This window comes from Oryzias latipes, chromosome 5 (assembly GCF_002234675.1).
Source record: "Oryzias latipes chromosome 5, ASM223467v1".
NCBI classification, from domain to species: domain Eukaryota; kingdom Metazoa; phylum Chordata; class Actinopteri; order Beloniformes; family Adrianichthyidae; genus Oryzias; species Oryzias latipes.
In genome coordinates this window covers 30,954,681-30,981,335 of record NC_019863.2, presented here as the reverse complement: position 1 = coordinate 30,981,335, position 26,655 = coordinate 30,954,681, and the positions used below count along the sequence as shown (strand labels likewise).

The 26,655-nt window shown below is 42.1% G+C and overlaps 4 protein-coding genes across 7 annotated transcripts; 2 read left to right on the top strand and 2 right to left on the bottom strand.

Moving 5' to 3' along the window:
• The first annotated feature begins 54 nt into the window (after positions 1–54).
• LOC101157689 (ras-related protein rab7) lies at positions 55–4,544 on the top strand. 3 transcript variants are annotated; one of them, XM_011475645.3, is made up of 6 exons: positions 55–737; positions 2,272–2,328; positions 2,431–2,557; positions 2,734–2,952; positions 3,039–3,167; positions 3,244–4,544. In XM_011475645.3, exons 2-6 carry the CDS (start codon positions 2,276–2,278, stop codon positions 3,334–3,336), a joined length of 621 nt encoding a protein of 206 aa, XP_011473947.1. In that variant the 5' UTR covers positions 55–737; positions 2,272–2,275; the 3' UTR covers positions 3,337–4,544. The 3 variants fall into 3 exon arrangements, with proteins under 3 accessions (XP_011473947.1, XP_004069353.1, XP_004069352.1); XM_004069305.4 differs by having other exon boundaries at positions 138–540; XM_004069304.4 differs by having other exon boundaries at positions 138–572.
• Positions 4,427–8,737, bottom strand: hmces (5-hydroxymethylcytosine (hmC) binding, ES cell-specific). Of its 2 annotated transcripts, XM_023955273.1 has the most exons (7): positions 8,582–8,736; positions 8,262–8,514; positions 6,702–6,845; positions 6,483–6,620; positions 5,169–5,323; positions 4,902–5,094; positions 4,427–4,820 (listed from the first exon to the last, which is right to left on the bottom strand). In XM_023955273.1, the coding sequence occupies exons 2-7, from the start codon at positions 8,448–8,450 to the stop codon at positions 4,647–4,649; spliced, it is 993 nt and encodes a 330-aa protein (XP_023811041.1). In that variant the 5' UTR covers positions 8,451–8,514; positions 8,582–8,736; the 3' UTR covers positions 4,427–4,646. The 2 variants fall into 2 exon arrangements, with proteins under 2 accessions (XP_023811041.1, XP_023811040.1); XM_023955272.1 differs by having other exon boundaries at positions 8,262–8,737.
• A 1,263-nt stretch (positions 8,738–10,000) lies between these two features.
• On the bottom strand, positions 10,001–16,926 carry LOC101163734 (piggyBac transposable element-derived protein 4). The gene is made up of 2 exons (XM_011475641.3): positions 16,222–16,926; positions 10,001–12,904 (listed from the first exon to the last, which is right to left on the bottom strand). The coding sequence occupies exons 1-2, from the start codon at positions 16,332–16,334 to the stop codon at positions 11,215–11,217; spliced, it is 1,803 nt and encodes a 600-aa protein (XP_011473943.1). The 5' UTR covers positions 16,335–16,926; the 3' UTR covers positions 10,001–11,214.
• Positions 16,927–16,979: 53 nt separating this feature from the next.
• LOC101157209 (cytochrome b-c1 complex subunit 1, mitochondrial) lies at positions 16,980–23,361 on the top strand. The gene is made up of 13 exons (XM_004069302.2): positions 16,980–17,257; positions 19,974–20,114; positions 20,186–20,272; positions 20,363–20,492; positions 20,714–20,912; positions 21,028–21,107; positions 21,193–21,308; positions 21,451–21,594; positions 22,297–22,457; positions 22,546–22,631; positions 22,702–22,790; positions 22,869–22,944; positions 23,017–23,361. The coding sequence occupies exons 1-13, from the start codon at positions 17,195–17,197 to the stop codon at positions 23,079–23,081; spliced, it is 1,437 nt and encodes a 478-aa protein (XP_004069350.1). The 5' UTR covers positions 16,980–17,194; the 3' UTR covers positions 23,082–23,361.
• The last annotated feature ends 3,294 nt before the right edge of the window (positions 23,362–26,655 follow it).

The window sequence follows — 26,655 nt, the reverse complement described above, 5'->3', positions numbered from 1 at the left end:
ACAAACACAAATAAATCAGACAAACGACACACATGCCTGCTCCTGCATCAGAGGCGGACGACCGACAGGAGTCGCATGAGCAGCAGACACAGCGTGTGATGCTGCACTGATGCTGGAATTCATCCCTGCTGAGCAGCGTTTGCGGCTGGACTCAGCTGAACCAGGCTGAGGCCGCGCTCAGCCGCCCCCAACCCGGGAGCAGCAGGCTGACACTCAGCTCTCACACTTTTTACAAACCCTCTGCAGGCCGGCAGCAGGCGGCACGTGCATAGATTTTAGCAGTTTCTGGATTCTGGTCGTGTTGTTGTTGTTGTTAGTTTCAGGGTAACAGGGCGTGGCCTGTGCGTGACGTCATCCGTCACGAACCGAACTTGTTTTGGAGGAAGTGCAGAGAGCCTCGACTACCTGCTAGCGGCTAGCTTCGTTCTTCACGGGGGCAGAAGCGACGAGCGTCAGCGGGAGTTGTTCAAAAGTTGACCCGTATTCCGACACCCGTACGGTCCGGCACGGCACGGACGGGGCTGCTTTTTGACACGAGGGGTTGGTAGAGAGAGGTTAAACGTTCAAAAAAGGTATTCGGCTGTTGTTGGCGCTGCTGTTTTCTCACGGCAAACATTTGCGAAGCTGCTGCTAGCCTGTCGGCTAACGTTTCCATCTGAGCGACAGAAGATTTCTTTTCTTTTTCTTTTTTTTTTGTCTTTTAATTTACTTTCATTTCTCCGAACGTCATCTCTCAGGTTGGTTTGTGTGAATTAAGCTAATAATATGTATTCAAACACAATAGCTGTATTTAGCTAAGTGTCACGTCATTTTTGTTTTAGCTAACAGCACGGTGTGTTAGCTAAACTGAGAATTTTAGATCAAATCAAGATAAATTTTTAACTATTAAATAATGCTTAGCAAAAAGACCACAGCTAGTTGGTTTTAAGATGATGTTGTGATCATTAGTTGTTGACATGCTAGCTTTTATCATTATATTCCATTTGTAAGTCGGTTTTGTGATCATTGCTAATAACAGCAGAGGTTAAGTGTCTTTTGCTGTGTTTTTATTCATTTTTTTGTATTATTAGATTTTTAAATTTAAGGTTTAGTTGTGAACCAGCTGCTGTGCTGTTGCCACACTCTGCGTGTGCTAATCACGCTTGCCTAGTCATGGTTCCGTTAGTCGTGTGTTTAAAGCCATGTGATCAGTCCCTGACACAGTGTCATGGGTTACAGATTATGGGAGGCTCTCCTCAGGCTCTGGCATGTCCAGACAGCAGACACCCTCAGCTCTAAATCTGTAGCTGCTTTCAGTTTTGTGTATTTATTTTTGGTTATTTACCTGATTTGAGTCAAAAATGTTCTCGTGTGGACTTTGTCCATTGCAGCTGGATGAGGATTATTATTGCGCTGCACTTTCGGCTTGACTTAGAAGCGGCGGCTCTTCCTGAGTTTGCACAACTGCAGGGATTTTCTATGACCCCGGTGTTGTAGAACACTAAAATTTATGATGTATTAAAGGTTTATGTCCGTGAAGGTTATCATATATCCCTATGACGTCTTGAAGGAGACTTTCAAATCCAGATACTATGACTCAACCCCAAGACGATTAAAGGCTTATTTAAAAAAATTCTTGGGTTGTTTCAGTACTGTTGAAGATTTAAAGAAAAAAAAAATCCATTTCCTTGAATTTTAATTGTAGCTAAAATCTGTGCGGATGCTTAACATGCTTTGAAAAAAGCTGATGGGAAAACGGTCAAACTGAGATTAGCAGGCAAACCACTTCTTGTTTATTTGATGAGTGGTCCATTCATCTTTTTAGTTTATTTTTATTTCCAACTTTGTAGATAAAAACAAAAGAGAATTCTCTTCAGTGATTTGTTTGGAATGTAAAATAAATCTGTATTTTCTAGTAAAACAAAAAGAAACAAATACAGAGTCAAAAATAACTCAGATTTCTATACGACATTGTTGGGATTTGAGGCGTGGTTAACATTGTTGTTTTATTCTAAATACGTAATTGTATGGGAAAGGAAAGTACCGTAACTAAAGAGGAACTGTATTATCGCGTGTGTTTTGTGAAATATAAACATCTTCTTTCTGTAAACCAGTTCAAAACTGATTTAGCCCATAAAAACCCAGACCCCTTTTTCCTACAAAAGAATATGCCACAGACCCGCCGGACCACAGTGTTCTTCTGATGTCACCGTGGGTTCTTATGGGTCCAAACAGAATTTAAAGTGACTGCTGTATTTAGTCACAAATTCTCCTCTTTCTTCTCATCTGCAGCACAATGACATCAAGGAAGAAAGTGCTGCTTAAAGTCATCATCCTTGGGGATTCTGGGTGAGTTTCTTCAGCAGTTGATTCAGAGCTTAAATTATGAATAAATTAAAAAGACAGTCAAACACAACTTTAACCTGTTTTAATGTCGTCTGCGTTCTAAAGAGTTGGGAAGACCTCATTAATGAATCAGTATGTGAACAAGAAGTTCAGCAACCAGTACAAAGCCACAATAGGTGCTGATTTCCTGACAAAAGAAGTCATGGTGGACGACAGACTCGTCACAATGCAGGTAGTCAAAATAAAACCACTTATTTCATTTCTGTGGAGAGACTTGTAAACATTTATTTCATAATATAACGAAGAAATGACTCTGTTTTACATTTGTTTTGTGATGAAAAGTCTATTTTCTAAATGAAAGGAGCCTCCCTGACCTGTAGCTTGCTTCCTGTCTGCTCTGTGGCTCAGATTTGGGACACGGCCGGTCAGGAGAGGTTCCAGTCTCTCGGCGTGGCGTTCTACCGCGGAGCAGACTGCTGTGTTTTGGTGTTCGATGTGACGGCACCCAACACTTTCAAGACCCTAGACAGCTGGAGAGACGAGTTCTTGATCCAGGCTAGTCCACGAGACCCAGAGAACTTCCCTTTTGTGGTGCTGGGCAACAAGATTGACTTGGAGAACAGACAGGTTGGACTCGTTTGTCCCCTTCTTTGCCATTGATTGTCTTTTCGTGTTGGTCATTTACATTTTTGGCCGTCATCTTTGTGCTCCAGGTAACAACCAAACGAGCACAGGCTTGGTGTCAGAGTAAGAACAACATCCCATATTTTGAGACCAGTGCCAAAGAGGCCATCAATGTTGAGCAGGCCTTCCAGACGATTGCACGCAACGCTCTTAAACAGGTAACGGAGCCGGCTGTCGACTTGTAGGAGTGCAGGTGCAGAACGAGTGCTCACTGGCTGTACCGTCCAAATGCAGGAAACCGAAGTGGAGTTGTACAACGAGTTCCCCGAGCCGATCAAACTGAGAAGCGAGCCGCCCAAGCCGTCGTCAGAGCCCTGCAGCTGCTGAGGATCTGGAGGTTGCCGTCGCTACCCTGCCTTGCCTTGTCTATATATCCCTTTCCCATTGCCTACTGTGTTTTACCCCAATATAAAAGCAGCATCCCACTCATATAGTATATTAATACACACAAACATGCTGCAATCAGTTCTGTGTATACAAAAAAACCCCAACATTTTCTACAAAACTCGTTCTCTCTCCAATAAGACTCAAAGGAAATGTGATGGCATTTACTTGTACGATCCTTCCTAGTCTTTGCCCTTTTCTCACGGCCCTGGTGTGCTGAGCTAATGTCATTTTCAGTTCCGTACGGCTGTTTTCACTCGCCAGCTTGGTCCTAATTTTTGTTTTGATACCTCCAAGTGGGAAATGGCAGCATTATTGTGTACATGTGTTGGAATGTGTGAGATTTAAAAACAAAAAACAAAGATGGAATTGAGATTTCAGCAGTGGCGGGTTTTTCTCCTGCAGCACCAACAGGAAACCCGCCAGCCCATGTTTTATTCATCGTATCGTGGCTCAAATTACTCTGTCGACCACAATCATTGCCATGGTTTCCATGGCCTCGCAGACGCGGTGAATTCGGAAACCTCAGCAGGTAGATCGCCACATGTCGCCTCCGGCGTGGAAAAAAATTAGGAAAACTATGGAGAATCTTTAACGAAGGCAAGTCCAACAAGTGTGTACAGACCGTTGTCGTCTTTGTGTTGTGTTGCACTCTGCTGTCATACTCTGTTCTTGAATATTTTGTCAGACAACCCGCTTTGAGCTGCGGCGAGTTGTAGCTCAGTAAAACGAGCTCAGCTCCTCCTCTGAGGTTTGTTGTTCACTGACGGTACAGCACATCCGACAGGGAGGAGTTTCTCTCAGTAATATCAGCGCTTGCATTTCTTTTCACCATCAACAGTCTCCTCAAACCTCCCGATCATTGTTGGGGAAGTTGTTGTAAATCTTTATGACGGACTCTGCTGGTTGCTTTAAGTGCTCAACGTTTGTTTTAACCAATCAGATCTTTAACTGTCTCTTTGTATTAAAATGTAGAAATATAGACTAAACTAGCATACATACTGTAACACTGAAAGTTAATTTTTTTTGGGGGGGGGGGGGGGGGGGGTGACATTAACCATTATTATGAATATGATTAATGCACAGCATCTACAGTGTTTCAACATGTCTTTGCTTTTCAAGTAATAAGGGTAATAAAAGTCTTGAATCAAGCACACAGAGTTGAAGGGATTTATTGAACTTTTTGTGTTTTTATAAAATGTAAAAAAAGAAAAGGACCAACTAACATCTAGAAGTCCAAACACTCCTACGTTTCACTTGGTTCTGGCTTTTTTCTGGAGCCACTGCTGAAGCGCTGAAGATTCCCGCTTCTTCTTCCCTTTGCCGTCCTTCTTTCTCTCACTCACGCCGGCCTCCTTACTTTTTGATGGAGAGCCGCTCGACAGCCAAGTCATCATCATCTTGCTGCTCGCTGTGGGTTTGGTCTCCTGCAAGTCAGAGGGCGACATTCGCATCAGAAAAATCCTCCAGGCTGTGAAGTCTTCCTCAGGGGGTTCATGTAGAAGTACCTTCTTGCTGTTCAGATCCAGCGGCTGAAGACACTCTGGATAGTTGTTGCGCGAGTTATTGACCACAGAGGACACTGGGTGAAAGGTCAAGATGTTTTTAGACTGAAGCAGACTCAGAGCGTCCGAAGACTTCACTTCCCCAAAGTCTAGCCATCTCCTCACTTCTTCCTCACCGTCCAGGACGGCAGGCATCCTAAAGCACAGTTCCAGAGAGGCTAAAGTGGACTCTGCAGAACTGAATCCTGACGATGTCCGAGTCGCTCTCACCTGTTATGGATGCTTTGCAGATTCGGACAAGCACTCACGGTGATGACACTGTAGGAGTACAGAGCTTCTCCACCGTCTGGCGGCGTCCAGCGGTCAAACAGACCAGCCATGGTCAGCAGTTTCCATCCGGTCCACTCAGCAGGCGCTTCTCCCACCTGGACAGCAAGAATATGGAGTAATATTTATGCTTCCATGTTGCACACAGAACTTTCTAAGGTGCAAATACAAGTATCACGTTTTTCAACAATTCTTTTGTTTCCATTTTTTTTGGTTTCAAAAAATATTTTTGCGTTTGCAAAACAAATGTTTTTGCATGCGCAATCCAAAAACCTGTGTCGTTTTCTCAGACATAGCTTCTGCAGAGCGGCAGGGGTTCATTTGGAAATGTGGGCGGTACTGTTGGCCCGGCGCAACCCCGCCCTGATTTAGAGAGGTCAGAAGAGGGAGCTTATGCCCCGCCCCGCATGTTTTCCACGTCACAAATACCATTTTTCAAACAGCATTTTTTTCCATCTGCTCCTGATTCACCGCAGTTTGAAGACAGAAATACTTTCTCTTTAATCCACAGAACATCAATAAGGCGTATAGTCATGAAAATGGAACGTACCATTGTCATGCCTGTGGTAAGTATTGTGAAATCTAAAGATAATGGAAATTACGCAGACTTATGACGTGCTGTCATACGGCGTGCCACATTCTAGTCACAAACATTTTACAGGGAATGAAGAATTGCGTAAACTTGTAAAAAACAACATTTATGAATTTTCCCACAGCAAGGGTGAACTAAACATGCATCTGTTAAGAAAGTATATATACAATGAATCAGGATTTATGTAAAAACAATATAGGATACATCTTTCTGCCCTGAAAGATGTTTTGAGACTGGGTTGAGTTCTCAGTGTTATGATGGTTTTCTATGAAAAAAAAAACTAATGCTGCTTTATTGAAATATTTATAAATCACAAACAACTTCTACAAGTCAACAACTTTGTTTGATTGAATCTTCATATGTAAAAAACAAAAATTAAGAAATCTGCTATTGTTTTTTTCCAAAACTAAATTAATGTAACATTTTAATTTAAAAAATCGTTTTTTTCAGAAACTGGAAGATAAAAAACGTTAAATGCAAACTTTGGCTCTGTTCGTGACAATATTGTCTGACATCAAACCGGTCTGTTGCCTGAAATAGTTTGGGGACCACCGTTATACAGGTGTGACCCTTCTTTACCAGCAGACGGCCTGCATCCACCCGTGAGGGCAGTTAGGACAGAACTTGAAGGAGCTGAGCTGGTTTCTGGTCTTAACTGGACTCACAGACTTATTTGGATCTGGATCTGGAGTCTTGGTCTGAGGGAAGTAGATGAAGAAAGGCTGCTTGTCTTTTTCCCGCTTCTGCCACTCGTAAAAACCATCAGCCAAGATGACGCAGCGCTGGCCCTTCAGTAACGGATCCTGCAGGGGAGGGAGGACACAACCAGCCCGTTTGCACAAACACAAACGCACGACACAAAGATGACGACACACTGCACACACCTTATACGACTTCTTCTGGAGGATGTTCTCGCTGCGGCAGTTGCTGGTGCTGTACTGCATTTTGCTCGGGTCGTTCTCCTTAAACCAAGACGGGATGAGACCCCAGCGCATGGAGGCCAGAACGCATTCATCTGCTGGAGCACGCTATAGGCGCACGCCAGAAAAAACACAGGAATATTATAACCCATCAGCTGTAAAGTCTGTTAGATCTGAATAAATGTTGATGTTCTGGATTCTGTTTAAGTTTGAACTGAAGGTTCAGAGTTGGAGCAACTGTCCTTCTAAAGAACTTCAATAAAAATCTGACCAAAAGGAAATGGCAAAAAATGACTAAGTAACAGTAAACCTTTCTCTTTATAAACCAAAACTAATGAAAAGAGACAAATACAAATAAATGTGGAAGTTGTATAAATGAATTTCTAACATAAAAAGGATCATTTTTTTATTTAGTATTTTATTAAAAGGATTTCTGCTGAATAAATTAGTCATCCATGTTTAATAATGTCATATATTAATATTTTCATGTGTGTTGACTGATAATAAAACCTGATATTCAAACCTGCACTTTCCTTTATTAGTGATGTATGAGTATTTTCTGTTTTAAAAATAATTAATTGTTTATAGTAATAAATGTTAATTAAGTCCCTGCCCCCTTTGGCAAACCCCGTAAAGTTTGACAGAAATAAGACCTTAAATCAAGAAATTTTTCCAAATACAATAAAAACTGTTAGATTTAAGCATTAATAAATAAATCATTTCATAAAATATGGCTCAGTAAGGGGCAATAAGGGAACCTGCAATTCAAACCTCCACTCATAGGAGCAGTTGGCTTCTTAATATGAGCGCATCTGCTTTAAAAACGCACAGTAAAACAAATATACATGTACAATTTGGTTTAAATTATGTTTATAATTTTTCTTATTTAGTTGGTATATCTTTTCTTGCTGCAAATCAGCTCAATTAAACCAGTTTGTGGCTAAGATTGTTTGAACACCTCCCCTTCTGAAATGATTGTACTTCTCCAATTTAAATAAAGGTTTTAAATTTCAAAATAAAAGTTGGTGTGCTGCACTACAGGACCAGGTCTGTCTGTAAAGTATTAAGGCAGCTTCTCAATAAACATTAATAATTGTAAACCTAACATAGAAATTACTAAATACAATTACTAATTTAACTAATAATATACCATAATCATATATTTGTTATAGGTTCACATTAAAATTGCATTTTAAAAGACAAATCTCAATGTTTAAATACTGATGAATATTGTAATTTAGATATCTGAATTCTAAAAGGACCAAGTCAAATATTTAATTTGAAAGAAAAAACATACATTTTAAAAGCTTTAATGTATATGTCAATATATTAGATTCTTCTGCAATCTGAATCCACTAGTGCAGTTAGCTTTGGATCACTTGTTGTTGATGCCATGACTGTCCCGATTCTGCATTTTTACCTCCAGACGTTTGACAGCACAGGTAGTTAAGCTGTAACAGCGCGGGGCTCCACAGGTAAAGAAAACGTAAGTTTTGTTTGCAGCGTTATAGCTGCACTACTTACCTCGTCAAAATGTCTCTGCGATACCAGAACCGGGCTCATGGACTGTGGGCTCTTGTTGTACGACGGTCGGTACTTCTCCTGGTCTCCATCCCTCCAGCGGGGCTGTCTGCGGCGTCCCCGCCGGTCCCGGTAAAGGCAAGCCCGGCTGACTTCGTCCGGGGCCAGGGTGCACGCTGTCCTTCCACACATTTCTCTGGCTGAGACTGCGCCTGCGCCGCCTTCAGGACTCTTTCCACCGACAGTTAGCTAACCCCTTACAGCATTAGCGGGTTAGCTAACACGTACAACTCAGAAAAAACGTCAAGTTTTGCCCAGTTTACCTGTTCAACTGTGATTTATTTCTCACAAAGTGAACCGTATACCGAGCAAATCGTTACCGGCGAACCGTCGGCTGCTGCTGAAGCATCTGCTCTGGCGCGAATCCGCGACGTACAATCGCCCCGCCCCCTTTAAAGATGAGAGCTTACAACAGATTCTCGAAGTGAACAAAGTCACGTGCACTCAAAAATGCCCTTTTCTTAGCCCCTCCCCATTTTTTTTACAAGTCACGCCCCCTGTAATACAAACTACAAAAATAAGAACACTTGAAAGCAAAAAACTAAAACTTGATCCTTTGTCTATTTTTTTAAATGTAAAACGTAAAAGATAAATCACATGTAGAATGATTGTTTAAAGCAGTTAGGAAATATAAAAAGTAAAAAAAATGATGATACATTTTTTTTCATTTTAAAGAATGTATTGATTTCTTTAAACATCCATTTATCCATCTTCTTCTGCTTGCTTTCAAATGTTGAATAATCAATCTATTCCTTTTTTATTAACCTTTTATGAATATCAACAGAAAAGTAGAAGAATGACACTCACTGATTTAATCTAAAAAGGAATAAAGTGCGTTTATAACACGCTGTGGTCACTTCAAACTGCTCCACAATGAATTAAATATTGCAGGAATATATAATAAAATTAATATTTTTAGAATTTTGTAAACAATTCTCTAAAAAAAAAAGTTTCCCCTCTTGTCCTGATAAAATATCAGTCTTACTCATATGTTAAAACATGAAAATATTAAAGCACATGGGTTGAAAATAGATAAACGGGAACTGAAAGACAGGAAAAGCCAACACAACTTTGCATTTTCTTACTCCAGAAGATATTCTTATTTTAATATCTGTGGATGTTGGTCGTCTTTCACATCTGCTACGGCAAAATTCAAATTGAATCGAAAACTGAAAGCGGCATCTGCCTTTTCAAACCAGCCAAGCAAATCCAGACGCTTCCTTCACGGTCAAAGACAACTTTCTCTCAAGTTAAAAATTATTTAGAGAAAGTGATGAAAAGAATGAATTATAGTGACAGTTGTTTTGGTTTTTTGGTTTTCTTTGCAAAGATTTTAAAACGATGTCCATCCGATGGTTTATGTTGTCAGCGAGACACATTTCTTAAAAAGGTCATTCACTCAACATTAACTTTTTTTAATATAACCTGTTCTTCAAAGGCCGTCTTAAAATCTGTTTTTAAAATTAATTAAGCATTTAATAGTTACATTTATAATAGTAGTGAAAAGTGGAGAACTACTAAAATCCCAGAAAGAGTATCAAAAATTAATGTTCTGTCTTTAAATAAAACAAAACAAAAATTTCAAATTTGATTCTAACCAAAATTATTTTTAAAAATACATATTCGGTAAAGATTTTCAATCTAATAGAAGGAAAAAAATGAATTAATAAAAGTAAAAGATGGCTAAATAGAAAGGAAATAGAAATTACTGCTAAATGGAGGGATTTCTTGAATTAAATACAAATAAAGAAAAAGGACATATATGTGTGTATCCACTTTGGATGAAGTCCTAACAATACACCTTTAGCCTCCTTTTTTTGTCTAAATCTTTATTCAAAACATAAAAAGGACAGAAAACACAGAACAATACTGTGCATGGTTATAAAAATCACAAAATAAATAAATATATTAAAATAATGTTAACCTCTTCATTAATTCTGCTTAATTGGAGCTCTGTGTCGACATCTTTAGCTAAAATATTAGCTGAAGTCCTAAGAGGATAATCTATAGAGATGAGAAAGATGAAAGGTTTTAACTACCTTTTTGTTTGTACCAAATGAAATAATATCTCATTTGGGCAAGAAATCTTCTTTTTCTAATCAGTAAAACCTAACAGGATGTTTTTTTCTTGTTAAAAAGATCAAATGGAATGAAGTTAGTTGACAATTGTACAGATCTATGAATCTTTCTGACTATAAATGCATATTAGGCCTGCACAATAAATCGCAAATTTATCGTTATCGCGATATCAAGCTGTGCAATACGCGCATATTGCAAAAATTCAAACAAGTGGTTACCTTAAATGTGCTAAAACAATCTTATGGCAGCTTGAAGAGTTCTAAAAATCAAATCAATCTGTTTATGCATTTGACCAATCGGATGGACGCCTTCACCAATCAGAAGGAGCCCTTCTATGTTAGATGTAGACGAGGGTCATTTGGAGCATAATTTAAATTATATTAACTCTTATTTAAATCAAATAGTGAAAGAGAAATTATGTTTTTTGTTTGTTCATGTATCGCAAGTTATATCGTCATAGCAATATTGATCACAAATACGGCAGGTTTTCCTCATATCTTGCAGCCCTAATGCATTTACTTCTAAACGTTTATTTTTTAACTCTTTTATGACTGCGACGGTTTGTCTGCTCTTTTTCCCCCTTTATTCATTGCTCAAGACATTTTTTTTATGTTCTACATGATGAAATTGTGTGAATGATAAATAAATTTGTATTTCCAGCAAGATTTTGCCCATAAAAACTCTAGCTAACCTGATCCAAAGGTTTTGAGATGCCCAAAAAGGCATGTTAACTTAAATAAATCAGTACAAGAAGTTCTGTTAACATTTTGTTTTTAGAGATTCTTGAAAAGCGACAAGGAAAGGGACGTGTTTTGGATCACGTGTGGTAGATCTTGAAGCAGTTTCTGTCCAGCTGAAGACACAGCCCAATTCCACATTTCTCACACATCCATGGGGTGCTTCTTTTGCAGAAATAACACTGCTTCCTCCCCTTACTGGCTCTCTGGCTGGTTTCGATGTCCCGGCCTTTGCTGGTGGGGGAGGGAAAGTGGCCGTCGCCGGTCGTCTGCGGCGGCTCGGCTAGCGGGACGCCCAGTAGCTCTGCGCACAGCTGCTCCTGGAAATCCTGCCGCGACAGAGGCTTCTGCTCCAGAGCCGAGGACAGCTCCTTCTGAATGATGTAGCTGTTGGTGACAGCGATGTCCAGCAGGTGCTGGAAGACTGTCACGTCCCACCTCCTGGTTTTCCTGTGGACCGAGTTGGTGGTCAACATCTGTCCAGAGGTGTCCACCCCTCCCATGTACTTGTTGAACTCGCTCACCGCTGTGGGTCTGGGGAGGGGGGCCCTCTGACTGCGGCCGTCCTCTGTTTTTTGCCATCGCACGATGGTCTCCCCTCCGTGCACCGGATGGACCGTCGTGCAGAGCGACATCTCTCTGGTGTCCATCCACCGGACGTACAGCAGGTCGCTGTCCCTGATCCACCGGATGGACCCCCGCTTGGACTTTCTATTCAGGGCATTTAGTTTGGTGGTTGGGACACCAGTTCTGCCTTGTTTGTACATCCCACAGGCGCCAAACCCCTGCTGGATCAGATGGCGAAAGAGGACCGGGCTGGTGTAGAAACTGTCACAGTAAACGATGTAGCCACTCCCCAAATACTCCCTGTTGACCAGTTCAGCCACCACATCGAACGCCAAGCCTTTTCCTGACGCCCTCTGCTTTTCTCCTGAGTGGAGCATGTAGTCAATGGTGTAGCCGTTTACATCTGCCAGAACAAAAAAATTCAGCCCCCACTTTGTCGGCTTGTCTGCGTCCACGTGTTCCTTTATTTGGAGCCTTCCCTTGGTGGCCACCATCCTCTCGCCCACGGAGATGTGCTGCCTGGGATGGTAGGCCGCTTTGCAACGGCTGCTGATCATCTCCAGGAGACACCGCACTCTCTGCAGCGGGTCATATTCCTCTGTTCCCATTTTCTGCTCATTGACAGCATCTACGTCCGGGTCGCTAAAGTGGAGGTGGGAGCTGATGGTCAGAAATCTGTCCCTAGACATCACTGCTGCAGGGTAAGACACGTGAAAGATGCTGTTTTTCCTCCAGTAATCCGTTATTCTGGGGAAGTTGCATACAGACATGTAGAGCAACAATCCCAGGTATTTGGTTAGCTCCTGAGGGGTGAGGTCCTTCCAGGGAAACGGCTTCCCCGTCTCCTTCTTCTTTTGTGCAAAGCTATTTGTGTTTTCACACAATATTTTCAGCACCTCTGCGTCAAAAAACTGACTGAAAATGGCTCCAGGTGTTTGCTTGCCTGTGGTGAGAGGCGGCTGGACGCCGGGGGTCCGTTTAGGAAGAAATGTTGGCGGACCAGGGTTTGCCGTGTCAGGATCGTCCTCCGTCTTCCAGGCGTCTTGCGTTTGTGAGCGGTTTACGGAGGCGACACCGGCAGAGGTGTTGGCAGGACTTCTGGACCGGTGTTCGTGAAGGCCTGGGCTCCAAACACCACTCCTTTCCTCCTCCTCATCCTCCTCTTCATTCTCATTTCCTGACATCTCCTCATCAGAAGATACTCTGTATGTAGACAGGATGATATGAAGAACACATTAAAAAAACAGAAGGTTCAGCTTGTTTTTGTTCCGCTATGTTCCATTTCATGACATTTCTGTACAGCCTCTTGGCCAGGTCATGTTTAGAAACAAGAACTTGTCCTCTAACATCTCTACCTGGATAAAAAAAGGGTACTACTGCTATTTCTAGGAAAAGATATACAAAAATACCACAAAAGACAGCTAAACAAAAACTAAGAGTATAATTGGACAATAGGGGTGTAAAAAAGAATTGATGAATCAAGTTCTATTCCTAAGTCGACCAAATTAGTCTAAACTACGGTAATCATTTCGACCAAAACCATCATAGAATCATTTCCCAATAAGATAAAATCGATTATAATCAATTTTGGAAAACACTATTTGGATTGAAGAACGGTAGATTTATTTTACAACAACATAAAAATGACCAAGTGCAACACACATGTGATGCAGCAAAAACAGATCAACCATCATTCCAGTCCAATTGTGTGGAAACACTTTGAATTTAGTAGAGTCATGTGACCGTCCAGCGTGTGCTAGAATGTTTCATTGGATTCTTTGGATGTGGAAAAACGTTGTTTCGCCAGAAGCTTTTGCATGACGCTTCATAGTGGCGTGACTTTTTTTTTTATCGTGTACAAATAATGTTTTTTTTAGTTACATTTCGCCATTTAAGTTTACTTTTTAAAATGAGGTGAATTTAAAATAGTAAGATAAACTCATTTTTAACCACTCCTGAAAATAAGAGCCCTCATGTGCTTTTTTAATCCTCCAAAATGCACACACACATCAGACGACTGAGTAAAATGAGGATTACACCTCCTATCAGAACTGTTTATCATTAGATTAAGTTTGAACACGTGTTCTTATCTTCTCCTTCACAAAGGTACCTCCTTTCTGTTTACTGCATTAGAATGATAACTGGATGTTCATCCACACAGAATTTTATTTTGAAAGGAACTTGTATGTGCTCCTGCCAGAGTAAAATAGATCAAAGCTGTAATATAGCCAATTGAAAAATACAACCCTGTTATCATTTAATTATTGTACATATGTAAAAACTACATGTTACAAATAAATGGCTGAATAAGCACAAAAATATATATTTTTAGAAAACTTTGCGGTTCACACTTGGCTTCTCACAACAGTTCTCTTAGAGTTAAAAGTTGCATTAATAGCATAATTCAAGAGACTCTTTAAACAAAGGGTCAATAAAGATCTCACTATCAACTCAATGGGATTTTTTACAATAAATTAGGCCAATAAATCGCAAATTCATCGTTGTCGCAATATATATATAAAGCTGTGCAATATGCATATTGCAAAAGAAAAATTACAATAAATGGTTACCTTAACCCTTGTGCTATCCTAGGCACTTTAACGCTGGGAGTGGGGTCATCTGGACCCCTCAAGACAGTGCGCTGAACCTTTTTTCTTCAATGATTTGTGATCTTCACTGGTGTCCATGGATTACATGAAATCCTCTCCACCTTTGTCATGGTAGGGAGAACACGTCAATGTACAGGTGGGGTCATTTTGACCCCACAAGATAGCACAAGGGTTAAATGTGCTAAAACAGTCTTATGGCAGCTTGAAGCATTCAACGAATCAAATAAATCCATTTATGCATTTGACCAATCGGATGGACGCCTTCACGTTGTTGACCAATCAGATGAAGGTCGTTTATGTCAGATGTTCACCTACTATGTAGACGAGGCGCATTTGGAGAATAATTTAAGTTATAATGAGTCTTATTTAAATTAAACTGTTGCGGTGAAATAGTAATGATGTTTTTGGTTGTTTTGCTGTTTGTTCATGTATCGCAAGGTATATCGTCATCGCAATATTGTTCATGAATATCGCACGATTTTCCTCATATCGTGCAGCCCTGCAATGAATCCAGATCAGCCTTCAACATTGTGTCTACACACATTTCAAATGAAGCTATAATTGATTTTTTTTAAAGTAATTTAAATGTAATTATTGGTGGGAAATCTGAATTGGAATCGTCCTCTTCCAGATCACAGCCCATCAATCCCCCCGGGGATTCTTTCCAGGGTTTAATCAATAAACTCCAGACTGGCTTATTAAAAGAGAATAAAAATAAAAAGAGCCAGTCTTTTGAGCAGCTCTGTGAAACGGACTTATCCAAAAGATTCAGCTCCCTCCAAAGTGCCATGAATCCCATTGCTTTAAGGGGTAAAGTGGGTGAGAGGCCGGCATGTCTTAAGGATTATTCCTTTTTTCTACCCCCACCCCATCCAGTTTTAGGAAGCCCACTAGTGCCATTCAAGGGGCAGGTTCACGCTCTTTGCATGGAGCCTGGCTTTTGGTAGAAAAAATAAAAATCAAATAATCAGAGCGTAGCTTGTGTGGACATCCCTAGGGCATCTCATGGACACGTACGTATCACGGGCACGCCCCCTGCATAAAGAATTTGGGCAGCAGGGATACATTGAGCGCATTTCAGTAATGAATGGAATATGACAGCATCCTTAAAGTTAAAGTCCCATTAGCTGTCACACGCCTAGGTGTGTGAAATTTGCTCTCCGCATTTGACCTGTCCACTGGGGGAGCGGTGAGCTGCAGACACAGCCGCGGTTGGGAACCGTTTGGTGGTTTAACCCCCCCTAATCCAACCCCTTAATGCTGAGGGTCAAGCAGGGAGGCATTGGGTCCCATTTTCAGTCTTTGGTACGACTCGGCCTGGATTTGAACTCACGATGAAGGGGCGGACACTCTACCAAAAGGCCACTGAAATGATTTTTGATTTCAGATTTCTTAAAAATACTTCAGGATACACTTATCACACGACAATTGCACGTTTCATTTTTGAGACGTCCCTTAAAGTGGTCGAACAAGCCACGAAGACACACCTGAGCTCACCTTGAGATGGAGTAGTGACCACTAACTCTAATTTATGGATCCCATGAGCGTTTTCTTCAGCCTCAACAAATACAACAAAAAAATAAAACTTAAAAAAGGAACAAACTTGACTTTGAGAGCATAAGCGGGAGAAATAGAGGGAACAGAGCATGAGAAATCAAATGCCTGAGAACAACTGGCAGCCCTGGTCAGTGAAGGGGCTGTTATACCACTGTTGTGTACGTATATATTGCGTCGTTATTGTGTCAAATGAAATAGATGATTCACAAAACACAATTGTGAAACTACAGTTAAACGAAACTTGATGACAATGAGCTAATTAGAGAGGAAGCCTAACGCTAAGAAGTATTCCACAAACATTGTTAGGGTAAATCTAATCATAGGCATCTTGTGCACACAAAAGGTTTTACTTACGGCATCTGGAATGAAAACACACCCCATGTCTCCTCCTCTTGTTGATCTATTTCGTATTCCTCCTCCGAATATCTGGCAGGAGCTTTCCTCTTCCTGGTTGAATCCCTCGACATGTTTTTCCCCCCACTACACTAATATATATGTAAAAATTCCCATTAAACCAACAAAACTAAACCCTCTCAATAGACACCTCTCCGTCGTCTCTTTAAAATCCCGGACTACGTCACTGCTGCAAATCTCAAAACAAGCGCGGGAACCACTGCGTTTGCCGTAAAGTGTTGCAAATCAGCGCAAATTTATTTTTCAGTGGGTTCAGAATCTGTTGAAACTACGGCAATTGCGTAAACAGTCGAAGACTTACGGTAAATCAAAGGGCTTTTGGTGTTTTTATGTCTGCCTCCGCTGTTAATCCTTTAATGCCAGAGATGTCCCCGGCGATACGACCTCAAACCTGCTCTTCGAAAAGACCGTAATAACCGTCTGGGCAATTTCCCTAAATCTAACGGATTCCGAAGCCGAGAAGAGGGCACTTAAAGTGTTGCACACTTATAGACGCGAAGCTGCTCTCCTCCGCGGCAGAATCAGCAGGTTTACGCCAATTGCGTAAGCACTTTACTACTGTAAAGTATTGCATATCAGCGCAAAGGTGCTTATCTCCGCTTTAGAATCCGCTGGAATTACGGAGATTGCGTAAATCCCTGAAGAGTTACGGTAATTCAAAGAACATCAGGGAGTTTTTAGACTATTTATCACCAGAACAGAAAGTTGTAATAATTTATTTAAAGCTTGTGGTTACTTCCTGTTCGTTCTATTGGGAAACACGAAAAGATAAAGCCCCAGAGTGGTGGGAAGCTTTTCTCGTTGTAATCATCATAGCTAACAGTGGCGATAATCAAACTGGAGACATATTTTTGAGCGTAGAAGAAGAAGTCGGCGGAAGTGACAGGACCTACTTTCTTCAATCTATCTGAAAATGGCGGCGTCCGTGTGCCGTGTCGGGAGCACTGTAGGTCGAGTCCTCGCCAGAGCCCGCAGCGTAAGTGTAGTTAACTAGTTACGTCTAGTTCTTAGCGACTCAAATCTGATGCTTTCTGTTGCAAAAATCACGTAGTAGAAGGGAGTCATCATAGACAAGACAACTAAGCTAACCGGTTAGCATTTTTGAGCTAGTCGTGAAGGTAAAGGTAAAGGTCAGTGAACACAGGAAGATACATCCCAGTTAATCTTCCAACTCTGCAAATTAGATTAATTTAGAGAAAAATGTAATCTCCGTTGATAGAGTAGTTGTTGACTAATTCAATTCATGGATTTTTTATCAGTTTGTCCTCAATTTGTCCTCACAGCCGTATGCTAGCGGAATTAGCATCGTGACTTTAGGGCAACAATGTCAGACCGACTTGCGAGTTTTTCGTTTTTTCCTTACATTTATGCAAAATAAACAATGTTAATGTTTAAAGACTGAATGTATTTAGTGTGATGTCACTAGTTTTCCTCACCTATTAGTTCCTCAAGTTACAGACATTGATGCCAATAACTGCAATCTGATCCTAACTAAATTTACTAAATCAGCAAAAAAAAAGAAGAAAAGAAAACACGTCTAACACTTCTTTTCACTAACCTTTCTTAAATAGAATAGCTCTATTTATATAGTTCTTTTCCCAGAAAGACTCAAAGTACTTTACAAAAAATAAAATCAAAAACACAGAGGTAAATACAACAATAATAATAAGAAAAGCAGTAAAACGTAAGTCAAGGACTAAAATCAACTAATTTTTTTTTAGCTGTCCTGAATAAAAATGTCTTTACCTGAGATTTAAAACACCTAACAAAGCAAATCTGACACAACGGCGATGGGAGGAAGATCTAAAGACGAGGAGCTAGAGCTTGAAATGAGAGATCTCCTCTGATCTTAAAGCCGCTTTTTGAAACGCTTAAAAGATTTTGGTTGGAAGACCACAAGGATCGGGCCGAAGAGTATGGGGTTAAAAGGTCAGATATGTACGCCGGGCCTTGACCGTGCAAGGCTCTAAAAACTAAAAGAAGAATTTTAAAATCAATTCCAAATTTGACTGTTAACCAACGTAAAGCAGACAACAGAGGAGGGGTGTGTGTCCGTTGACTGGTTCCTGCTAAAAGCGTTTTGAGTTTTGAACAAGCTGATGACGGTGAAAAGAGGGTTGCAGTAATCTAAAAGACAAAAAAAAGCCTGAATAACTTTTTCCAGGTCAGATCGAGACAAAGGCTACGTTCACACTGCAGGCTGAAACGACCCAATTCCGAATTTTTTGCCCCTAAGCGGCCCAATTCCGATCTTTTCACGACAGTCTGAATGACACAGATCCGATCTTTTCAATTGCGACCCAGGCCCCGTGGGTTTGCCGTCCTGAATCCGAATTGTAGCCGTTCTTTTCAATTGCGACCGCCGTCTGACCGGCCAGGCGACTTGATTCCGAACCGTACGTCATCGACACGCAACAAACGTCATCATTTTGCGTTAAAGTAGGCAGGAACGAGAACGTAAACATCAACCATGGTGGACGATGCTGCTGAGATCAGTCAGTGGAAGGGAAGCGAGATCCCCGATTGGATTAATATTTGGGCTGATCGCTCTTTTCAGGCCAAACTCCAGGGCTCTTATTGCAACTGGGCGGTTTTTGAAAAATTTTCCAGATAAATGGCAGAGCGCGGTGTTGAACCTTTACAGCTATAACTTTTTTTTCTTTCTCCCCTTCCGACCGTCACCGTGCTCAGAAGCGCAGGGGACCCGAGGCGATCCTCCTCCTCCTCCCTGTTCTGATCCTTAGATTCTCCAGAACGGGTTGATAAAGAGTCCATAGCATTTATTTTGGGGGAAACCTTCTTTTATTACCGTCCTCCGTAACACACAACATGAATGCCCGCACACACTGCCCCCCCCCCCTATTCTCTATCGCGGCACGCGCTTATCGCGGCACGCGCTTGCACACACACACGGGGCGCGCGGGCCCAACACATACACATTCCTCTTCCACTACAGTGGGTACAGACGATCCCGACTCCAATGCCTTCTTAAAATGAGATGATTGTAATTGTGCTGCTCCTTCGTGAAAATAAATTTAATATTACAAAAAGAGTTCCGCTTTTGACAACACTGTTGTTGACAAACAAGTGACGTCGTTCACCGTTGAGTATTCTTCTGGCTTCTGCGCATGCGGGTCTCGTTTGGGTCGTGTCACGGTCACACTGGAGATCACAAAAGTTCGGATTTACTTGGAAATGTGAACGGTCTAGCAAACAATTCGGATTTTTTCAAAAAATCCGAATTGAGCATTTAGCCCTGCAGTGTGAACGTAGCCAAAATACTTTTTCTTTGCCACGTTCCTCAGATGATAAAAACAGTTTTTTATCATGTGTTTTGAGTGAGCTTCCAGAGACATAGACTCGTCAAACAACACCCCAAGACTTCTGAGGTTTGACTGGACAGACTTGTCTTCTGTGTTCCACCTGAGGAATATTTGACGTTTAGTTTTGTTCTGCATTATTAGCCCTGCTTTTTTGCTCTGTCGCCACAAAGAACTCTTGCCATTTTTGTCAGATTTTACAGGCTTTTTTGAAGCCTGTGTTTAACTTCCCATCTAACCTCGTTCACCATGTTTTCTGTCAATCATAAAGGCGGTGAAAATCCCACCAGCTGTTTCTGACAACTACATCTTGTGTACTATTGAGAAATCCTCAGGGGTTACTTTTAAATCGAAACTCTTGCATCCTCCCAGCCCCTCCTGCTGTCCTTGCGGCGTGGACAGGCATCCGTTAACTTTGCCCAGTGCCTGCTGGGAGCCCCCGAGACCCATCTCACCACCCTGGACAACGGTTTGAGGGTTGCTTCTGAGGACACTGGACATGGCACTTGCACTGTAAGAACACACCAACTGGTGTTTATGTCACACGTGCCACAGTCTCAGTTAAAGCCCTCTTGCTGTCACAGGTTGGACTGTGGATCAGCGCTGGCAGTCGCTATGAGAGCGAGAAGAACAACGGAGCTGGCTTTTTTCTGGAGCACATGGCTTTTAAGGTAGACCTCATGGACTGAAGTCAGGAACATGGCTTGATGTACCACGTGTTCCTTGGCTTCTCCTAAACGTATTTCCGTCTGCTCCATTAGGGAACAAAGAAGTATCCTCAAACAGCCCTGGAGCAGCAAGTGGAGTCTATGGGGGCTCATCTGAGTGCTTACACGTCCCGTGAGCATACAGCATATTACATGAAGACCCTTTCCAAAGATCTGCCGAAAGGTGAACAGACTTTCAAACAACCACATCACAAGTTTAGATTTTTAGTTTTGTAATAAATGAACAATTATATTGATTACAAAGCTATGTGTAAATTGTGAAATCTTTTAGTTCAGAAGATGTTTTTAGTTTCCTTTAACTGAGTCAGATGTGTAGCTATAGAGGCGTTCTGCGTTGTTTTCTTTACGTTTCTTGGTATTAATCGTGTCTTTCTTGTCCTCCAGCTGTGGAGCTGCTGTCGGAGGTCGTGCAGAGCTGCTCGCTCAACGAGGCAGACATAGAGCAGCAGAGGGGCGTGGTGCTGCGGGAGCTGGAGGAAGTTGAGGGCAACTTGCAGGACGTCTGCCTGGACCTGCTGCATGCCACAGCTTTCCAGGGGACTCCTCTGGGGCAAAGCGTCCTGGGCCCCTCTAGCAGTGCCAGGTCAGACTGTCGGAGCATTGTATTGTTTCAGAACAAGCACAGTTTTTAAAACCCAAATTTCCCATCAATGGAAGAGTTTGTGGTTAAACTTCCTACATTTATTATGAACCTCCAGGAGTCTGAGCCGCCAAGATTTGGTGGATTACATCAACAGCCATTACAAAGCTCCTCGCATGGTGCTGGCTGCTGCTGGAGGTAGGGCTTCTTCATCCTGATGAGGAGCAGCAGGTAACCTCTGGAGTTTCACAGAGAGGCTATTTGTTGATCCGATCTCCTGCAGGCGTGAGCCACGATGAGCTGGTTGGTTTGGCCAAGTCTCATTTCAGCGGAGTGTCTTTCGAGTACGAGGGGGACGCCGTCCCCGTGTTGTCACCCTGCCGATTTACTGGTAGCGAGGTGAGAGGTCGATGTTTTCATTTTCTGAGGATAGATTTGATGGAAAAGGAGTCAGCTGCTGGACGTTAGGATGGATTCTTTCTGCTCGTGTGGCTGAGGACTCGGTGTCGAACTGTCCCGTCTGGTTTCTGCCCCTCCTCAGATCCGCATGCGGGACGACGCTTTGCCTCTGGCACACATTGCCATTGCTGTGGAGGGTGCGAGTGCCGCCAGTCCAGACATCGTTCCTCTCATGGTGGCCAACGCCATCATCGGCAGCTATGACCTCACCTTTGGCGGTGGAAAGGTTGGAAGAAAATGACTTATTTTCCCCTAGTTGAGTTATTTGTTTATTTATTTGGAAAGGAAGCAAAGATTCATCATAAAACCTGTTTTCATTCTATTCCATACTTAGAAAAGAATTTATATACTTTTCATTCATGGGATTTCAAGAAAGGACTTAATAAATCTACAAAGATTTGTGTATTTTAGAAGAAATTGTTTTTAATCACAGGATTTTTTTGTCCTTTTTCTGTTGTACCAGACAGTAATTTTACCATGTTTGAAGCTATGCAACACTGTCAGATATTTATTCTAATCTACAATTATGTTTTCTAAGGTTCAATGACTTTTATTTTTATCCCAATGTTAAATGTTCTAATTAGGATTAACAGTCATGGAAAACACAGAAAAGTAGAAATAAAAAATGGATACATTTAAATCTACAGGCCAGAAAAGTGTTGAAAATGCGCAAAATAACCCCAAGTACAGAGTTAAAGGTAAAAGTGATTTAGTTACTGTACAAGCTGTGTAAGAAATGTTCACTGTGGGAGTTCATGTCTGCTGGTTTAAAGTGATGTGGCTGTGGGAGGCCTCCACTGTTGCTGCAGGGGGTGGGAGGTGTTATTCACAGTGGATGTTAGTTTGGCTGGCATCCTTCAGCCCGGGACAGAACCGGATCTCCTCTTCCGATTCTTGAGTCCCTTTCTGTCTGCGGATCTTCTCGCAGCACCTGAGCAGCCGCCTGGCCCGCCTTGCAGTGGAGGAGAACCTCTGCCACAGCTTCCAGGCCTTCCACTCCTCCTACAGCGACACCGGCCTGCTGGGCATTCACTTTGTGAGCGATAGGCACAACATCGACGACATGATGCACTGGTCCCAGAATGCCTGGTGAGCAGAAATGTTGGAGCTCCGCTCCTGAGGAGGCGACGCTCCTCCGTGACCTTCCCAACGAACGCGTTTGCTCTCCTCTCTGCAGGATGAACCTGTGCACCACGGTCACGGAGAGCGATGTGGCCCGAGGCAGAAACGCTTTGAAGGCCAGTCTGATCGGACAGCTAAACGGTACAAACTATCCGCATAAAAGATGTAGAGAACGGCGAGGAGCGGCAGTAACAACCTGTTGACACTTTAGGAACTACTCCAATCTGCGACGACATCGGCAGACACATCCTGAACTATGGGCGGCGCATTCCTCTTGCAGAGTGGAACTCCCGCATCGACGTGAGTCAAAACGCCGCGTTCTTTCATTGTCTTCGTTGGGCTTCACATTTACAGATCTTTACGTTCATCCCTGTCTAGGCCGTGACTCCCAGACTGGTGCGGGACGTCTGCTCCAAGTACATCTACGACAAGTGTCCAGCTGTGGCGGCTGTCGGTAAGAAGCGTGTCCTTTTGAGGTTTTTCTGAACCCAAAGCGATGACATCACTAATCACGCTCGTCCTCCAGGCCCCGTCGAGCAGTTACCAGACTACAACAGGATGCGCAGCGCCATGTACTGGCTCCGGTTTTAGGGTGACCTGCCAGGTCGGCCCGTGTGTTTCAGGTCCGCTCTTCAGCCACATCCCTCCCTCCATCAGCGCGGCGAAAGTGACCTCCTGAGGACAGCTGTGTCGGTAGAACGTCATGGGCAGCTGTCAGTCTTCTTCACTCATCTACACGACAGCCTCAATTCAGAACAGAACCAGTGTCCAACCAGAGTATATTTATGATTTCTAAAGCATTTCTTTCTGTCCACTATTGTACATAACAGAAGCTGTCATTCTGACACAAATAAAAAAGATTGGAAATACATATTTCTGTTGTTTATTTCCCTTCCAATTAAATGATTTGGTTCCTTTTCAGTTCTGATGTTACATTTTGCTGTAGTCTCGACGCGCTCATGTTGATAAAAATGGACTCACAATACCAGTTAAATCAGGCAATATAAAATATCTAGGTATTTATTTTTCCCCCAAAATATCAGAATTGGTGCAGCTAAACTACACCCCATTACTGAAAAACATACAGGACGATCTAACAAGCTGGACCAACCTGCCTCTGTCCCTTATGGGCAAGGTAGCCACAGTTAAAATGAAAATCTTACCCAAAGTTAATTATCTCTTCTCAATGATTCCTACACAACCGCCATTAAAATGGTTCAAAACATTAGACTCATCCATATCAAGCTTTCTATTCTGAACCCAGAAAAAACTGAGGTCATTATACTTGGTCCTAAAAACCTCAGAGATGCTCTGTCTGCTCAGATAGTCTCCCTGGATGGTATAAGTATAGCCCCCAATTCCACAGTTAGAAACCTTGGGGTTTTACTTGACCAGGATTTATCATTTAAGGCTCACATATCTCAGGCGTGTAGAACTGCCTTTTTTCACCTGCGGAATATTGCTAAGATCAGAAATATACTTTCTAAGAGTGATGCTGAAAAACTCATCCATGCATTTGTTACGTCGAGGCTGGATTACTGTAACTCCTTGTTAGCAGCGTGTCCTAAGAGTTCCTTAAGAAGTCTCCAGCTTGTTCAGAACGCAGCTGCTAGATTGTTAGCTGGAACCAGCAGAAGAGATCACATCACTCCTGTGTTAGTTTCGCTCCATTGGCTCCCAGTTGATTCTAGAATTAAGTTCAAGATCCTCCTGTTAACCTATAAGGCCTTACATGGACTGGCCCCGTCCTATATTAAGGACCTCATAGTCCCTTACCAACCAATCAGAACACTTCGCTCGCAAAATGCAGGACTGCTTGTGGTTCCTAGAATTAGTAAAAGTACGGTTGGAGGTAGAGCGTTTAGCCACCAAGCCCCTGCCTTATGGAATAAACTCCCAGCTCATGTAAGAGAGGCCGACTCAGTTTCTACATTCAAAGCTAGACTGAAAACATTCCTCTTTGGACAGGCTTATTGTCAGACTAGTTAGTATTCAGAGATTATTTAACTTAATGTTAGTTTGTTTAAATTAAACTTAATAATAACTATTTCTTTTAAAAGGCTGCTAGAAGTTGAAGCTGGGGTAACTATGGTACACTGGGGTTCTGTCCTCTTTCCTGTTTTTACTTCTACCCTTCCTCTCCTCTATTCTTGATCATAATTTATCATTTAGTTCTCCATGCCTCTGTTTGGTGCAGTGCGATTCATGTATTGTCCCTCTTTTCCTCTCCCCTCCTGGGGAGTGGGAGTGCTTCCAGACTCCTGTTGGCTCATCCGTGCTCCAGTTCCTGACCGTTTACCTCGCCTTTGCTCCTGCTCCTACACCTGGCTGTGGATCCTGCCTCTGGCTCATCTCTGGCTCGTCTCTGCTCTGTGCCTGACCGAGTACCTCGTCTCTGCTCCTGCTCCTACACCTGGCTGTGGTTCCTGTCTCCGGCTCGACTCGCGCCTTTGACTGTCCCGATAACCACGGCTGGATGAAGCTCGTCTGCTGGACTTTTATATATGTAGTTGTAGATTTAGATAAGTTAATTCTTCTCTAAGATTTCTGGTACATCGCCTGTCCGTCCTGGGGGAGGATCCCTCCTTCATGTGGGCACCCCTGAGGTTTCTTCGTTTTTTCCGGAATCCGGTTTTTTTGGGAGTTTTTCCTTACCGCGAAGGGGGGTCTAAGGGCAGGGATGCCAGTATAGCTTAGTCAGTTTGTTAGTTCATTTTAGTATTTTTCTATTGAACTCTTTGTATTCGTGATCCTTTTGATTTCATGTTTTACTTCGAAGCCCATCGAGACGACTGTTGTTGTGATTTTGGGCTATACAAATAAAATTGAATTGAATTGAATTGAATTGAACAATAAACCTTCAAGAATTAGTCTAAAAACTTTAAAATCTGCAAAAAGCTGTGGAGGATTAGAATTACCTAACTTCCACAATTACTTTCTTGCAAATAGATTACAATACATCTTAAAATGGTTAAAAAATAATCCAGAAACCAACTCATGGTTAGACTTGGAACAGGCGTTATGTGGAAAGATCAACCTGTCAGATCTTCCATTTATTAGCCAAACAGTTAAAAAACAGGATTGTTTCAAAAGTATTAATATAAATGCCACTTTAACAGCCTGGTGGGAATTTCTCAAAATATCAAAATCATCAATTCAACCGTGCAAAATGACACCCATCTGGAACAACCCAGACATCCTCATAAACAAAAAAATTATCCACTTCCCAGCTTGGCAAGCAGGGGGCATAAAACAACTAGAGCACATAATTATTGATAGAAGATTCATAACTCCCCAGGAACTTCAAGACAAACATGGAATATATAACTTCTTGGAATATCAGCAACTTAAATCAATTATTACTAAAAAGTTTAAATACAGAAACAACGATTTAAAGCTACCAGATGTAGTTACCACTCTGATCAATTTCTCAATGAATAAAACTCTCTCCAAAATATACAAACTTTTATGTAATTTAGATAACAATATTTCACTTCCGACAACAAAATGGGATGCGGATTTGAGCATCAGCACAGATGAAAGTTTTTGGTCAGAACTTTGTCTAAACACCTTTAAAATGACAAAAAGTCCAAATCTGCAGCTAATCCATTTCAAAACTCTTCACAGAATTTACTACACTGGACAGAGGATGTTCAAGATGGGTCTCAGTAACTCAGACATTTGTCAGCACTGTGACAGTAATCTACCCGACAATTACATGCATGCACTATGGTTCTGCACGCCTGTCCAGGCTCTCTGGCAGCAGGTATGTGCCGATCTATCAGTCTGGCTTAAGGTTTCAATCACAGCTTCACCGTCACTTTGTGTGCTTGGTGACATGAGTGCCATCGATGTAGAAGGAGGATTAGGCTCCATCATTTTCATAACTCTTTGCATTGCTAAAAAAACTATTTTAATAAATTGGAAAAGCAAAAAAAATATAAATATAAGTCAACACAGAAATCTGCTGCTTGATCATATCAGCTTGGAAAAAATGTCAGCCCAAAGTTCAAGTAACTTTGAAAGAATTCGGTCTCTCTGGTCTCCCATAGCTAACTCCGTGACTTAGGGGGTGGGGGGGGCATGGTCGTCGCTGCTCCTTGCCCTTCTGCCGTGGGCCGGGGTGGGGGTCGGGGCCTCCGGTGCCTGGCCGGGGGTGGTGGGG

Excerpts from the sequence above, each read along its gene's own strand:
- LOC101157689 (XM_011475645.3), top strand. The coding sequence starts at position 2,276 with ATGACATCAAGGAAGAAAGTGCTGCTTAAAGTCATCATCCTTGGGGAT. Across the intron at positions 2,953-3,038 it reads TTGACTTGGAGAACAGACAG|GTAACAACCAAACGAGCACA; the intron begins GTTGGACTCGTT and ends TTTGTGCTCCAG. Across the intron at positions 3,168-3,243 it reads CACGCAACGCTCTTAAACAG|GAAACCGAAGTGGAGTTGTA; the intron begins GTAACGGAGCCG and ends GTCCAAATGCAG.
- hmces (XM_023955272.1), bottom strand. The coding sequence starts at position 8,450 with ATGTGTGGAAGGACAGCGTGCACCCTGGCCCCGGACGAAGTCAGCCGG. Across the intron at positions 6,621-6,701 it reads TCCAGAAGAAGTCGTATAAG|GATCCGTTACTGAAGGGCCA; the intron begins GTGTGTGCAGTG and ends CCTCCCCTGCAG. Across the intron at positions 4,821-4,901 it reads TGGATCTGAACAGCAAGAAG|GAGACCAAACCCACAGCGAG; the intron begins GTACTTCTACAT and ends TCTGACTTGCAG.
- LOC101163734 (XM_011475641.3), bottom strand. The coding sequence starts at position 16,334 with ATGTCGAGGGATTCAACCAGGAAGAGGAAAGCTCCTGCCAGATATTCG. Across the intron at positions 12,905-16,221 it reads GTGTTTTCATTCCAGATGCC|AGTATCTTCTGATGAGGAGA; the intron begins GTAAGTAAAACC and ends GTCTACATACAG.
- LOC101157209 (XM_004069302.2), top strand. The coding sequence starts at position 17,195 with ATGGCGGCGTCCGTGTGCCGTGTCGGGAGCACTGTAGGTCGAGTCCTC. Across the intron at positions 17,258-19,973 it reads TCCTCGCCAGAGCCCGCAGC|CCCCTCCTGCTGTCCTTGCG; the intron begins GTAAGTGTAGTT and ends GCATCCTCCCAG. Across the intron at positions 20,115-20,185 it reads CTGGACATGGCACTTGCACT|GTTGGACTGTGGATCAGCGC; the intron begins GTAAGAACACAC and ends TTGCTGTCACAG.